The sequence below is a fragment of the Sinocyclocheilus grahami genome, unplaced genomic scaffold, assembly GCF_001515645.1.
Source record: "Sinocyclocheilus grahami isolate Dianchi unplaced genomic scaffold, SAMN03320097.WGS_v1.1 scaffold146.1, whole genome shotgun sequence".
Lineage (NCBI taxonomy): Eukaryota > Metazoa > Chordata > Actinopteri > Cypriniformes > Cyprinidae > Sinocyclocheilus > Sinocyclocheilus grahami.
This window is the reverse complement of record NW_015505325.1, coordinates 1977070-1993242: the sequence shown is the minus strand read 5'-3', so window position 1 is coordinate 1993242 and position 16173 is coordinate 1977070. Positions and strand designations below refer to the sequence as shown.

The 16173-nt window shown below is 35.7% G+C and overlaps 1 protein-coding gene across 1 annotated transcript in view; it reads left to right on the top strand.

The window, feature by feature from the left end:
- Window positions 1-16173, top strand: part of LOC107591830 (copine-5-like) — an 81253-nt gene that overhangs the window by 39276 nt on the left and 25804 nt on the right. Inside the window, exons 8-12 of the mRNA XM_016281099.1 lie at window positions 1991-2054; window positions 8155-8258; window positions 8517-8621; window positions 14996-15037; window positions 15339-15414. Coding sequence (XP_016136585.1) covers window positions 1991-2054; window positions 8155-8258; window positions 8517-8621; window positions 14996-15037; window positions 15339-15414 — 391 coding nt within the window. The remainder of the gene's footprint in view (window positions 1-1990; window positions 2055-8154; window positions 8259-8516; window positions 8622-14995; window positions 15038-15338; window positions 15415-16173) is intronic.

Here is a 16173-nt window from a genome sequence, read left to right as displayed (position 1 = left end):
GGCCCCCCCCCCCCCCCCCACAACTCATGCCCCCACAAAAATGATGAGTGCCCTGACTCTGTGACAGTGTTATTGTATTTATATGTTTGTTTCCTTTTATATTGAATTAAATTATTTTTCTGATTTAATTTTTATTATGTTATATATTTCTGCCTACGTGAACCTTAATTCGTTTTTGGCTTTGTTCCAGGTCGTGATATTGCTTCAATGGCACTACTGTATGCAGTAAAAAAAAATTTAATAGCTTTTTCAATTTAAGCTAGATATTGGGAAAATTAAACTCTAGTGAGTTTGCATTAATAAGAATAACAGCGTGCTGCGTTCAATGTCAGCTGAAGGCACCAAGGGGTTCAGATGTTTGATCAGATGCTAATCAATTGGGAGTGCAGCAGGGAGAGGCGTGAGCACCATTGATTTTGCTCTTCTGCAGAGCACAGCTAACACAGTATTAAAAGCCACTTTCCAAATAAACAAATGGCCACACCACTGGGGTTTGTAATAGGAAACACTGCCTCATTTCAAACAGTTTCATCATTTTTATTCTCCTGTCGCAATGAACGACTGTATATACAACAACCTGTGAAAGAATATGGTGATAAAAGACACATGTGTAACAGTTGTCAGTTTGTTCATGTATTTGCAATTACAGTGCAACATGTTTGAATATTGCTGTCAGTTGTTAGCTTTCATCTTTTTGGTGTTTTGGAAGCCTGTCTCTGAGAGCACTAATCAGGGTGTATGACCCTAGAAAATGAGTTGAACTCCATCAGTTAACCCTGTTTACTTGGTTCATGTTCAAGAATTGGATCAAATAATTTATTTGGCTCAACATCTTGCCACTCTGTCAATGATTCAAGAGTAATTTGTTCAGACACTAGAAAAGTCACTGGAGAACTCATAAGTTTTTTCCCCTTAGTAAAGAAGTAGTTTCTAAAACAATAGGTTTCATCTAACAAGTCCTCTCTAATACCTGAGGGAAAAACATGAGCAGCAGCAAACACTGACCTTTCTAACCTATTGTACATTGTGGAGGTGAGACTGAGGCAATTTAAAACAACTATGGTGATCCTGCACCTTCAGAAGGTTAATGAGGAAACTGGCATGAAATTCATTGTGTATCTGAATTATTCACCAAGTGTAATTTTTTACAGAAGTGTCTCCTATTAAGGCAGAGGGTAAATTGTTCCCTTACTTGCCCTGAAGCCAAAAGCTCATTTTACATCCTTTCAGTGATTCGAGTGGAACTGCATGGCCTGCTTTTAATTGTCTCAACTTTAGATTGTGAATGTGTTTTCCACTAGCCCTTTGAACTCAAAGCTATTTAAATGTTTCTCTCAAAAACATAAAAACAATCTTATGGACCCCAAACTTTTGAACAGTAATATACTGTATGTGTGTACTGTCATGTGACATTGTTATACTGTGGTTTAAAGTAATTAATTTAAAAGGAAGTTACATCCTTTCACAGTATGCACATATTTTACAGCAATTTCACATAATTATAGTAATACATAACATGAAGGAGATATGCAAATGTACTGAGAGGCATTTCTGCACCTGAGCACTTTAATGCATCATTTATTTGTTCATCTTCAGTTCGTGTAACCCTGAAGACACACAAGAGGATGCATTTTCTTTGCAAATAGAGGGGTCAGCATAAAATCCTCTACTTGATTGTGCACCAGTTGACGTCTAAATTTAGGATCTTCTGTGATTGATAGAGATAAACTGGTGTGAATCAGCCAAAGATTTAAGCATTACAACATCCTGAACACATCTTGAGGCAGAGGTGTATTTAAACACTTGATGGTTGCTGTTTGTTGACTGTACAGGATGCATTCAGGGCAAAACCAATAATCTGAACTGAAATATCCCGTAATTATATGGGAATCAGGTCATTATTAGGAGGATTTTTTTTAACACTATTCCTGCCCTACTGTTCCCAATAATTCATGTGTGCACTAATGCACCGTATGTGTTATTTTTTCAGTGGCATCCCTGGGAAGAATTGTGGTACAATTATTCTCACTGCAGAGGAACTTGGAAACTGTCGGGTAAGTCAGCAGTTTTACTTTATAATTGTTTTCTCAACCCCTTTTCTCTTCGAAATGCTTGCAACTATTCAGCAGTGAAAACCTTTTCTGAAATGATTCACTTTGATAAGAAAGCTGACTGTTATACTCTTGAAATCAGACCATTCACTGCCTGGTAGCCAAATACATTATTCCAGAAAAAATTTACTGGAATGTGCCTATGTCTGAAATATAAGTTATCTCTACAGACAAAAGGGAAACAACTTCAAAAACCATTTGAACACCAAAGCCATCTTTAAATACTTTTATTTCCATTTTACTGACTAAATGTTATAAAAGCTTAAATAATGGAATAACAGAAGCCATGGTATGTTTAGTCACATGTTTGCGTCATTATTTAATACTTCTAACATGCATTATTAACCGTCTTTTACACTGGCCATTTACATTCTGATTAACTAAATAAATACCAGAACATAGGCTTGATGGAGCAGCAGTTGAAAAGTTACTGAGCATTCAGTAGTGAAGATCACTGCAGCATTCCCCATTGGGTACTGTAAGAGCTTTTGATACAAATACACAGTGAAGGCTTTGTTTGTTTCCCTTGTTCTTCTGAATACTTTCAGCTAGTATTTTAAGACCAGCTCTTATTGAACCAAAGGATCATGAAATTGGCTTCAATGTTTTCAAGGAGGAACGATCACACAATGTAAAATTGCAGCAACTGGTGTCACAGCTTGAGTGAAAATAATCTTCTTAAAATTGCTTTAAAAAATCAAAGTGAGATAGGGATTGTGTGGCCTCTCTGAACCAATTCAAGGGTAATGGCGTCTTCCCTTAGAAGTCCCCTTCTAAGACCTGTTTGCTCATAACATGTTTTGATAGAGCTGCATTGATTGTCCTAAGGATCTGTAGAGGACCATGCATACGGCATCTAATATTCTGCTCATGCATTTTGAATTTGTTCTGACATCAGTCTTGATTGCTGTTGGATACTGAAGGATTCGAGATATTATCAGTGAATAGTACTAGATGGATATGATGAGAGGATTCTTATAAATGGGAGTGATGGCTTGGAAAAATGATAAGCAATAAAATACTAATTAAGTGGTATTTGAAGATATCTGGTTCTGTAGACATTCATATGGATTGCTGAAAATGTACGGTATCAGACCATGTAGTTTTTCCTACAGAATAGTATTTTATTTTTATATGCAAAACAATATAGAAATGTGTGCAATTTGTTATATTTATTATATATTTATTTATTATTTTTAATAAAAATATTTTTTACAACATTTAAATATTTAATTAATCATTTAAGGTTTTTATTTAATTACATTTTAAATATCATTAAATGCCCCCCCAAAAAGTATATTTTGCTATGCTTTGTCATATGAATCCTCAGGCAGTAATTCTTGAAATCTTGTTTCATTTCAAGTCAGACAAATGTTAATTCAGGATCCACTTTGATGGATTCAGTCAGTTTGTTCAGAGTAAAGGAGTTGAAAAAACTCTTTTAAATCCTTTTGTGGGATTCATTAAAATAATTGACTCATTTGTTAATAATTGACTACAATACTAGCCAGCAAAATCAAAGAAAATCATGTTTTATTTTGCAGTCCACAGTCATTTTATTTCATCATATTCTCTTTAGACTGCTTGGTAAAAAAATAACCATTCAATTTGTAGATTCAGTGGAGGAAGTCAAGACAAATAAGCTTCTATCTTCATCCCTACCATCTCTTTATCATGTCTTCTCACTGGAATGTTCCAGTTTTGTCCCTCTGTCTAGTAAAGTTTACTCTGTCACTGGTGATAGTACTCATTAAATTGCTGGAATAGCAGTGCAGAGTAAATTACAGGTTTTCTGGGTTGTAAATGGCTATGTTGCGTTCACTACAGGCTCAGACACACACAAAGGACTGCTCATTTGAGCCATCTATTGCACACACTCACAGCCTCACTCAAGCTTATTTGAAATGCTCAAAAAGCTTTTCCCCTCTGTGAGGGTAATATATTGGTACATCTGCTTATTTCACATGGTAGATCAAAAGATTTTACAGAATGTTATGAAAGGCTGGGTTTTGATCAGGTACACGCAAAGAACAGCTATGAGGAAATGCACCATGTGGAGACGAACCCTTTGCTTAATAGCAGGAATGAGGTTTGCAAATATCTTCAAAAGTCTGTTTCTTTTCTTTCCAAAAAGTTACATAGATGAATCCCATTCAGAGACCAGATAAAACCTGCAAACCCAAAATAATGAGTGAAATGTTTAATCTCTGAAGTACAATGTGGCCAAAGACGGTAGCTTGAGCTGTGATGTGAAGCACTTTGACTGACTGTCATTTATGACTAACTATGCTGTCGTATAAGTTGTGTTTACGGTTGCTAAAGAAAGAATTGCAATCAGCAAGAAGACTGATGCTCATGCTCCATTGCTCCAATTCGTAGAGGCCGGATTAAAAACAAGCAGGTTGATATTTCGCTTTTCTCTGCTCAAATTGTTTTCAGCTTGAATTGATCTTGCCACTAAGGTCCTATTCATGGGATCATAATCGCTGTGAATGCTTGGTTTTAATGGGTCTGTTAATCATGTGCAAAGCCCTCCACACACTGTGGTTTAGCTTCAGTCAAGAAACAATTCAAGCAATGTCTAATGAAAGGTGGTGCTCCCTCAGCCATCAAATATAAGGTGAATTGTCCCTATAGAGCGTGGAAATTCCCCTGGCCATTCCCCTGCATGTTCATCAGTAGATATACCATTAAGACTAATGACTTCGTATCAGTTAGACCTCACACCATACCATTATTGCTAATGAGGGTTGTCTCTATTGTGTTGATAACATCCCTCTGGCCTGAGAAGCCCCTAGCAAGCAGGTTTACGATGATGTCAGTCATTACTGGAGTGTAATTTGCAGTGTCAACTGCACATTGGATATCATGTGAATGATTGCTTTGGAAACGGTCTAGTTCTCTTTCAATCTCTTCTCTCACTCACTCTTCCTCTCTCCTCACTGACTCCAGCCTACAATTTCATCATTCTCTGAATGGCCCTCTCAATGCAAGATAGTGTTTAGCAGCTAATTGGTTCAAATGGAATTGATGCTTGTTGATGCCAGGCACAAATAAACGATTTGGGCCACAAAATAACCATTTAGGGGCCTCACACGTTTTTTTTCTTTATCCCAAGAAATTGCAGGTCATAATAAAATTATATTGGTATCTTGATTCATGTGGACTGTTATTTTAGTATTATACTATTGTTTGTCACAATCACCAGCTGGAGTGCTCTTGATGGCCACCAGAGGGCACTCCATCCAGTACCTTTGCCACTGTATCCTGGACTACAGTTCCCATTGCCCGAACTCATCATGCCTGATTGTTTTCACCTGTTGCTCATTGCCTCTGCCTATATAAGCCTGGTGTTTTCAGTAGTGATGGGACACTGAGACGTTCTGAACTGTTTGAGGTGTTCATGAAGTTGTGCTGAAAAATGATTCATTACTCGAAGCTTTTGTCACAATGTGCATTAGCGACATCTGGTGGTTAGACTTGGTTTCTCCACCAAATCTAACAAAACGTTGTGGAGCAGAGGGTGGTATTGATGGGAAACCGAGGCTTTCTGAACCATTTGAGGCTTTCATTAAATTGTGCCGGAAAAAGGTTCATTACTCGAAGCTTTTGACACAATGCGCATTAGCGACATCTGGTGATCAGACTTGTTTTCTCCACTATATCTAACAAATCAAAGCGGAGCAGAAGATATACGGTTTGCAAAATCACGTGACCATACAGAGCTTTGGAAGTCCATGACACACAAGAGTGGAATAAATCTGGGATCAGTTCCAACTAATCTGACATAATCTCATCTAAATTAATATGTGCCAATGAGACCAGAACTCGTGTCATGTGTAGCCTGGTCAACGGATTTGCATATTGATCAATAATATAAAATATGCAAGCATGTGATCATAGTTAATAATTGACCTAGGTAGCTGAAAAAAATAATTTGGGAGAGCTGTTTGACCATTATGTTGCTATAAAATATGATTCACTTTCTGTCCAGTGTTGAGGTTACAGACCCTTGCATCAGGTGAGGTCACGAAGCGCCAATTTTTCAAACCAGCTGTCCCGATCTTCCAATACTGCATGATGTTAGAAGCTTCAAACGTGGTATTGTCATTTCGATACAAACACCGGCACAGTGTGTGATACAATAGTGCTTTGAAAACTGCGTCGGAGCATCGGAGCCGCTGTATCAACCATCCCATCACTAGAGGATGGGTTGTGGCTAGAAGGGATACAGCAAAAATCGGAAGCTAACAGTAAATTAAATTCTACCTATTAGATTGTGTTTTATTAACATCTACACCTACCCCAACCCTAAACCTACCCCTTACAATAATGCAAAAATAGTAATTATTGTTGTACAGTGTAAGAAATTACGCTATATTGATGTGCACATGCCCAGTAGTTTTTGCTGTATGCCATCTAGCCTTAACCCAGAGAATGGTTTAAAAAACTGTGCCAACTCGTGTCATGCGTAGTCCGGTCAACGGATTCACATATTGATCAATAATATAAAATATACAAGTGTGGGATTATAATTAATAATTGATGTAGTAGCAAAAATATTTTGGGTGAGCTGTTTGGGGTCTCTGAGATCCCAGCTATAGAACATGATAAAATGCAATAGAGGTGTGAGGTGCATTCAGTTTCTGACTGGTGTTGAGGTTGTTCTAAACTATTCTACTGAATCCCAAAAAAGTGTACACACACACACACACACACACACACATACACAACCAAGTCAATTTAAGTCAAACACAAGAGTCATGCAAAGCGTAGTTTTTTTGCAAACCACCTTCCGATACTGCATGGCGTTCGAAGCTTCAAACATCATCAGTCGCGTGGTATTGTCATTTCAATACAAGCATCGGCACAGCATGTGATGCAATAGTGTATTGGAGCCTCGATATCAATCGTCCCATCACTAGTTTTCAGTCACTCTTGCAAGTCTTGCATGTGTCACAGCTGCAGTTCTAAGCATTTTATCCTGGTTCTCTCGTGTCCTGTTTTCCTGGTTCTTGATATTCTGCCTGTTTATCTGGATTACTCTGTTTGCCTCAGCTCTGAACTCTGTCATTGTTTGGATTGCTTATTGTGTTTGACCTCATGCCTGTTTTGACTACAATTGTGGGTTATCCTAATAAACTACTGCACTTGAATCCTCAGCCTTCGCTCATGACATTGTTACATTTTAGTATTTTTGGCACGTTTTAATATTTCTGTATTTAGCTGCCATGGCAACATTTAGTTTTTTTTAAGAACAATAACAGCACTGTTTATGTGTCAGTAAAGTGCATACTTATTATAAATGCAGTGATGATCAAATTACATTCTATTCAATATTATATACAATACAACAATAATTAATTTCATATTGTTGTCGATAATCATTATACAAATTTTTTTAATGTTTTTTTTGTGCAGATTTTCATAATTAAAGATGATTTTAGATAACCCTACCTCATGATAAACATGAATCTGCATAAAACTATTCCACTAAACAAAAACGTTACATAAACTACCATTGTGCCATTGGAAAAAGACAGAAAATTATGTCCATCAGGATGAAAAAATTACAGTCACAGTGTTGTAGGGGGATGTCAGTATTGACATGGTGTGAAATACTGTGATTAAAAAAGGGCTAGCCATAGTTTTTGAGAGCTAAATATTGAGCCACATTCAGGGTCAGTGGAAATTGTGGGAGGATTTGTTCATTAGCAAATTATTTATTTCAGAGTTGTTCAAAGTAGTTATTTTACCTTTTAAAACGTCTGAATGGAGTGTAGATGCAGGAGTCTGAAACATATGACTTCATAAAATGTGTGCGCATACAGTATGCGGCTGTGCTATATAGACGTGTTGGGGGGTGAATTGTGCCTGAGGGTCCAGAATATCGTCATTCTTGGCTGTGCAAGAAAAAGCCTATGTGTCTCTGATTTCACTAGATTTTGATGCCCTCTGTGCTATTTCTATCTTTTAACTTACATTTTTCCTTCCCATTCCCCCTTTTTCTTTGTTTCTTTTGTTCTTTCTCTCAATTTCACAGGACTGTGCAACAATGCAGTTCTGTGCCAATAAGCTGGATAAGAAAGACTTCTTTGGCCGCTCTGACCCGTTCATGGTGTTCTACAGAAGTAATGAGGACGGAACGTGAGTTAGCTGTCTTTCTCACTCTGATGTGCAGGCTGGAAAGCGTGTCGTCTTTTCGTAAAGTAATGTCCAAGGAAAAGTGAAGAAAATTGGTCTGAGACTAAGGAATGTCTTAAAATTGTTATAGATAATAAAATTCACTTAGTACTCTTAACTCAGTTAAGGCTTACAATGTGCAAATATTCTGACTGTAAAAAATATAGTCATGCAATGCATACTGCTTTGTTTGAGTTTAACATCTTTGCTTTTTTTTCTTAGGTTCACTATCTGCCATAAAACTGAGGTGGTAAAGAATACGTTAAACCCCGTCTGGCAGCCTTTCACCATTCCTGTCAGAGCGCTGTGCAATGGAGATTATGACAGGTACACTCACACATACACTCACAGACATGCATGTCAGTATGTACTGTACTGTCGCCAGTGTTTACAGGTCTCTTAGAATCATTTTAGCAATGAGGATTTAACATTAGATTGAGGATAAAAGCCCATTTGTGTGCATGCAGTGTTGTGTGAATTTTACCACGAGAACGCTGTTGTACCCGAACAAGACCCTGTGTATGTGTGTGTCGAGAGGAATCATGCCCCTGTGCTCTTTGATTCAGTAGCACATTGAGCCAGACTGCTGGTACTCATTGCATCAGCATTATTGGATCACAGACAGCCCTGTTCACGGTGCTGCACTGTTGTGATTTATGTGCCCTACAAGGACACATTATTTTTGCTTTGTACTTTCTGTGTTGCAGATATTTGTGTGTTTGCACTGCACTGTTTCTTCATTGGTCTCCATAGGCCTATGTACTATCCAGTGTGTGTCAATCAGTTTATTGTGATAATGAATATTTGGTAGGCTATACTTTTGTGTGCGTGTGTGTGTGTGTTCATTTTCATGGCCTAGGTGAGGCTTGCAGACATGTTGGCAGCTGTGTGTCGTCTGAGAGCTGTCATAGCCAATCAGAACACAGGGAACAGAAGCACCTGCCACCCAGTCCCCATCTTGCCTCTGATCCCGTATGTGTGAAAGAGACCAAGCAAAAGAGAGAAAGAAAAAGGAAACTCCAGCTGTTGTGGTGCTGTGCTAATTATTACCTGCTGCAAGGATGCCAGCAGAGAGGAGTATTTATATTGCAGTTGGGATATATTTTTCAACAAAAAATATCTGTAATAAAAGTTTTATTTTATACAGATCCTGATATATTGGATTGAGGTCAGAATAGGGTCAGTCTGTGTCAAATTTCAGAAACTAAAAATATGAAATGTCATGGATGAATATTTTCTGGGCTGGAATGACTTTAGAAAGATAGCAGCATCATTATGTTATTTTTTACACAGAGATTGGTTGGTCTGTGAGTACAATCTGTTGACTTTAGTTATCTTTGTTGCATTAAATACCAATGGTGACAGTTTATGCAGTTTCCATGCCTCACTCAATGAAGCCTAATTTAAGAAGTATTATAGGTAGCTCAGTAATGCTTTTCCCCATTTTTGAACTGTCACCATTGGTATATAATGCAACAAGGATTGCTAAAGTCAACAGATTTTACTGATATACCTATAAATCTCTGTGTAAAAATAAAATGATGCTTTCTAAAATTGTTTTGTCCTCTGTAATTTGGCTCAAAATCTCAGGTGAAAAGTTCCATTTTAACCCCCCTTCACAAAATAGTGCATTACACAGAAAATATTTATCCATGGCATTTAATATTTTGGCTTTCTTCTTCATTTACATATGTATTACACCAGGGGGAAAAAATAGCCATGGAATGACTGAAAAAAAAAGCAAATAATCATGATGTTCAAGCAATAATGTGGCAGAGAGTATGATATTTTGTCATTATTTGATTCATTTAAGAAACATCAAATGTGAAAGATTGCTGCTGTACTGATGATCAGCTTAGGTTGTGCTGATACAATTCAAAAGCTCAAATTGAGTTTGTTTTTAGCAGCTGTGACCATCAGTGTGCATCTTCTGGGTGTTTATCTTTCTTTTCACAGAAATACCTCTGGGTGGTAGAAAGTTGTGGAAGTTGTTTTCCAGTAGAATGTCATATAAAATAGTTATGTTTAGCACTGCAGTTTTAGTGTATAAATGTGTGCAGAAATTCTAACCAGACTACGCATTCTCCTATATTTTTCTAGTGTTTTCTGGTTTGAATTGTGAAGAATATATTTTAAATATTTTAAACTTTTTTTTATCATATTAAAATATACGCTACTGTTCAAATGTTTGGGGTTGGTAAGATTTTTGAATATTTTTGAAATAAGTGTCTTATGCTAACCAATGCTGCATTTATTTGATCAAAAACACAGTAAAACTAATTTTGTGAAATGTATTTATTACCATTTAAAATTACAATTATTAAAATGCAAAATAACTGTTTTCTATTTGAATCTATTTTAAAATGTAATTTATTCCTGTGATGGCAAAGCTGAATTTTCAGCAGCCATTACTACAATCTTCAAAGCCACATGATCCTTCAGAAATTATTCTAATATGCCAATTTGGGGTGCAAGAAAAAATTCTTATTATTATCAATGTAATATGTGTGTATATACAGTATATACAGTATATATATATATATATATATATATATATATATATATATATTTTTTTTTTTTCAGGATTTTTAAAAAAATTTAAAGAACAGCATTTATTTGAAATAGAAATCTTTCGAACAATTTAAATGTCTTTACTGGCACTTTTGATAAATTTAATGCATCCTTTCATAAAAGCATTCATTTCTTTAAAAAAGGACCCCCAAAAATTTAACAATAGTGTATATAACATAATTTTATATAATATAGTTTATCTCCACTCCAGTGTATTAATGTGGTTTCACAATATATTTCAGAGTAAACATAAAATTAACTGTGGTTGGTCACTTTACATGTCAGTCAGACTCTTGGCTAGAATACGCTTCTTTGTGAACCGGACCTTTTGCTATTTAGTTAAAATTTTGTGAAACTACTGGTTGCCTGTATGCAGAGAATCTGAGTACTGATAGACAGAATGTGTGCCATATGATCTCTGATGAATCTGCTACATCTGTTCTCTTACTCCAGAGCTGAACCAGTCTGCTTTACCAACAGATGGAGAGTTTCCCCATGTACTCTATGGAATTACTCAGTAGAGGCTCTGTGTTTAGGTCCATTCTTTCATCCCAACTCAGATGATAGTTTTGTGCCACTGAAGTTTCATTACTACCTTTGCAGAGTAAACAACCAGAGAACTATTCCAATCAAGCATCTGTACAAAATCATAATTTTCATCCTGCGACCATGGATATGTCCTGATTTACCATCACATTTCCACTTTTTGTAGCATAATCATGTGAAAAAATAAACAAGTCTGCTGAAAAGACCGGAAGGAATTTCCATCAACCTGCATGGTACTTCTGGTGAAGCTTGTTGGCCAATGGAGGCTTTCTGTTTAAGCTTGTAGTTAAAGGGCCAGCTCACCTAAAAATGAAAATCTGTCAACATTTATTATGATGTCATTCTTAAAAATAACTAAGATATTTTGAAGAATGTATCAGTTTTTTTTAAACTGTCCACATAATGAAAGTCAATGGAATCCAATTTTGTTTTGTGATTTGCATGGGCACAAAAGCTGAAAGATTTTTGAAAATAGCTTCTTTTGTGTTCTACAGAAGAAAGAAAATCATACAGATTTTGAAACAAAATGAAGGTGAGTAAATGAAGACAATTTTCATTTTTGGGTGAACTATCCCTTGAAGTAGGAACAACAGCATCCAAAGCACAACATACATTAGACTAGTTATTAACAGGGAAGATGAATGATTGGCTGAATTGTGTGTAATGTTTTACAGTTGCCTTTTTTTGTTTATTAATTTTCATCGTAGCAGTAAATTCAAGCACATCCCTGCATTTTGTCATAACAAGTGTGCAGTGGTGTATAAAGTACCTGAAAGCCATACTCAAGTAAAAGTAAAGATATCTTACCAGAAAATTACTTTGGTAGAAGTTGAAGTCACCGTTTAGAATATTACTCAAGTGAAAGTCGTAAAGTATGTGATATTTATTGTACTTAAGTATGAAAAGTATTTTTAAAATATTAAACGTACTTAAGTATTGAAAGTAAAAGTACAAGTAAATGCAAAATGGAAAAGAAGCAAATAAATATATATTAAAAAAATGTTCATACACTGCTTGAGTAGCAAGATTGTGTTCAGTTTTAATTCTTTCTTCCATTTTGTATTTTTGGGTAAGAATAAGAAGCACTTCTTCCGGTACTTAGTGTCTTTCATTCCAACATAAGAAAACATTTCTGGAATCTGCATCTGAAATAGCATTTAGATGTATTTACACAATTTAATGTATCTCAGAGAGGACATGGATGCATTTAACATGCAGTTACAGATGGATAAATAATGTTTTGTTTTTAACATAAAACGTTGAATACTGTTATTTGAAATTATTTTAAAACATTAAAATAGTCGAAATGTGAAATTAAAACCGCCAGTAGGTGACAGAAAGTGACTGTTATTGAGTGAGTCATTGAGATCCAACCGATTCGTTCACACGGCTGATTCATTCAGAAACAAAGTATTTAACTGTGTTAATGAGTGAATCACTGAATCATTTATTCAACCCATTCGTTCAAAAAGCTGATTCATTCAATAAGTAAACACTGTGACGCAAAACAGTGCTGTGATATTCGTTTGGAACTATTTTCGTTGGCAAAATTGAGCAAAAACAAGCAATATTATGTCTAAAATGTAAGTCACTTATTACTAACTTTACTGAACTTGTATAAAATTATTATTAAATTTGTTATCATGCTGATATCTGCAGAAAAACGGTACTCTTTGCGTGATATAGATTAAGTTAACTATATTAAATTACATAAATATAAAAAGCATACAGAAGCATTTTTGCCATCTACAATTTAGAATGCCTTGAATTTTTTGTTTTAATAGACTAATAAAATCACTTGCATGCACTCTGTGTGTGTTATTTGGCGATAGATAATGTCAGATCGCACATCTCAACACTTACCATATTATCGCTGAAGATATAATGTATGTACTTGTTTGCTCATGAGCAAAGGTGTTTTTAGGAGTCTAACTTGCAAACACCAGACCACTGATTCGTTAAACCTGGGGCCTGTTCCATGATGGTGGCTGAACAAACTCGGGGTTACAGGATTAGTTTTGAGTTGACAAAACCAAACCAGTCCAATCCGGCTTTGTTGGTACCATGAAACTCATCATCAACTTTCTCTGTCAACTCAGGCTTGATCCTGAGTTAATGGAGCATGTGCACATGAAAGAGTGACATCAGTAATTAACAGCCAATCAGATGCCTTGAAACTGTGATTCACTTCTTGAGAGAAAGTCAGTGCGATTCACTACCAAAGATTAAAATATTGAACAATATGAAGAATTTAAACACATTTACTAGATGAAAAGATCTATCCATGAAAGAGGAAAACTTAAAGAAAACATCTTGCCTTATAAGTGCAAGTAAAGTTAGTTCATAGAGTTGATAATATTTATAGGTATAAAAACACTTAAAAATCTAAGCTCATATGTAGTCATGTTTAAAGCTATTGATTCTAAAACGTATTTATATTGCATATTATCTATATGTTTATATTAATTTAAAATAAAAGTTTAATAATTACTATTAAACTAAGCTAGCTTGTGTAATGGATTAAGGGTATAATAATTATATAAATTATATATAATATAATTATAAAAAATAATCATCTCTAAATTCAGACAATTTTATCTTTAAAAATGTTTTACTATGTAGCGTCCTTTAATTTGGAGTAAGAAAAACTGGGGGAGTGGCTTTATTGCGTCAGACATGTGTCACTTTGCTTGAAGCTGATTGGTCAAATTTCGCTTTGCGATCTCTAAACCAGAACATAACCTGTCCCAGTCAGAGCAGGTTAGCTGTGGAGTGTAAGTTACTAAGGCAATGAATGCCGCTAAAAGCCAAGCCACTTTCATGGTACCTAAAACCTAGGATTGGTGCAAACTAAACTGAAATTTACCTGGCTAGCCAGCTAATCTGGCTTCATGGTACAGGCCCCTGCTTCCCTGCAGTCCGTGTTCTTCTGACTTCTGACTATTTTGTAGTAAGTAACAAATATGCTTCGGGGAAATGTATCGGAGTAAAAGTATACATTTTAATTAGGAAATGTAGTGAAGTAAATGTAAAAGTTAGCTGAAATATAAAAACTCAAGTAAAGTACAGATACTCCCAAAAAATACTTAAGTAGGTACTGTAACGAAGTATTATTTCTTCGTTACATTACACCACTGCGATTGTGTGACATGCTTCAGCGCCAAATGCCATTTAGAGCTATTAGCCTACCCTCGAAAGCCATTTTTATTAACGAGGCTACAAATCTCAGCTGTCTCTGTGTAATTGATCACGTTAACTTGATTTGAACAGAATTAGTTTCTAATTATTCAAAACTTCAGATGTAATTAATGTTTAAATGAAACTCGCCTGCGTCCTGTCAGGTGATGCTCCACAGCTGCTCCACAGCCCGGGAGTTCAGTCCCTGCCGACCGTTGTTTAATTCCAAGTGCACTGTCTGGATAATGGCCTGTAATTGGTTGGTTTTAGCATGGAGATGAAAAACACAGTGAGACTCTCAGGCCTGTTTAAACCAGAAAGCATCCATCAGTTCAGCTGCCACTTTCTTTTCGGTGTTTGAAATATTGCAAACCGTGTTTCTAAATGCTGTGTTTTAAATCTTTCAGGTCAATTAAAGTGGAGGTGTACGACTGGGACAGAGATGGCAGGTAGAGAAACACACACATTTGCTTGTTTTACACACTGCACATTTATGTAATATATTCTCCTATGTACAGTATAGTATGCATTTGGTACACCCTACAGAAAGGCACTTTATTTTTTCAAATCATAATTTTTCCTTCATAATGTAGCAACAAAATTTCTCTCTAGCTTCCTGTAGTCAGCTCTGCTCTAAAATACCCGGCAGTAACAAATACTGATCACTCCAGATTTCATATAGAAGTTCAAATCCATTTATCTTCATCATCACAAACAGTAAGAGTCTCTTTGTCGTTCTTTGTGCTTCAGTCATGATTTTATCGGGGAGTTCACCACCAGCTACAGAGAGCTCTCTCGCGGCCAGAGTCAGTTCAACGTGTATGAGGTGAGTTCACTGAAGCAGATACTGATCCATTGATCATCAGACAATCTCTTGTATTCGGATAAAGGAGTAATTCTTGATTCATGAATTTATGATGTCAGAAAAATAAATTAAGTCAGTGAGTCAGTTTTGACTAATATAAGGGAGACTGCACTTAGTTTGAATATAACCTTAATATTCAGAGTGTTTGTTCAATAAGTGGTTGTTCAAAATATTATAATTATAAAATGCATACATTATTTAAAAACGTATATATTTATATGTCTGAACAGCAACAACAACAACTATTATTATTATTATTAATAATAATAATTTTGTTTTAATGTTGTTGTTATTTAAATAGTAATAATACTGTAATAATACAGTTTTAATGCTGTGCCGACCAAACCGACATCCTGGACCAGCCATGTTGGAGGTGGTTTTAGTTAATAATGAACAAAATGTAGGAATATTTTGTCTAACTTGAGCTTTCATTTGCATGAAGTTGGATTTTATTAAAGGGGTCATATGATTTGTAAGGGAAACAGGTCAATTTAGCTCAAAGGGAATCATTTAAGATTTTAAAGGGAATTTGGACAGAATCACTGTTTTACGGCTGATCACTGAGACGGCCAGCGATTCATTGAACGAGCCGTATGACATCAATTCTGCAATGGATATCAATATCCAAAATATAGTGAAAACACTATTAATTAGTACAGTAACAAGATCGGCAGTTTAAGACATTAACTTGTGAGCACAAAACACAAGATACTTCTCTTT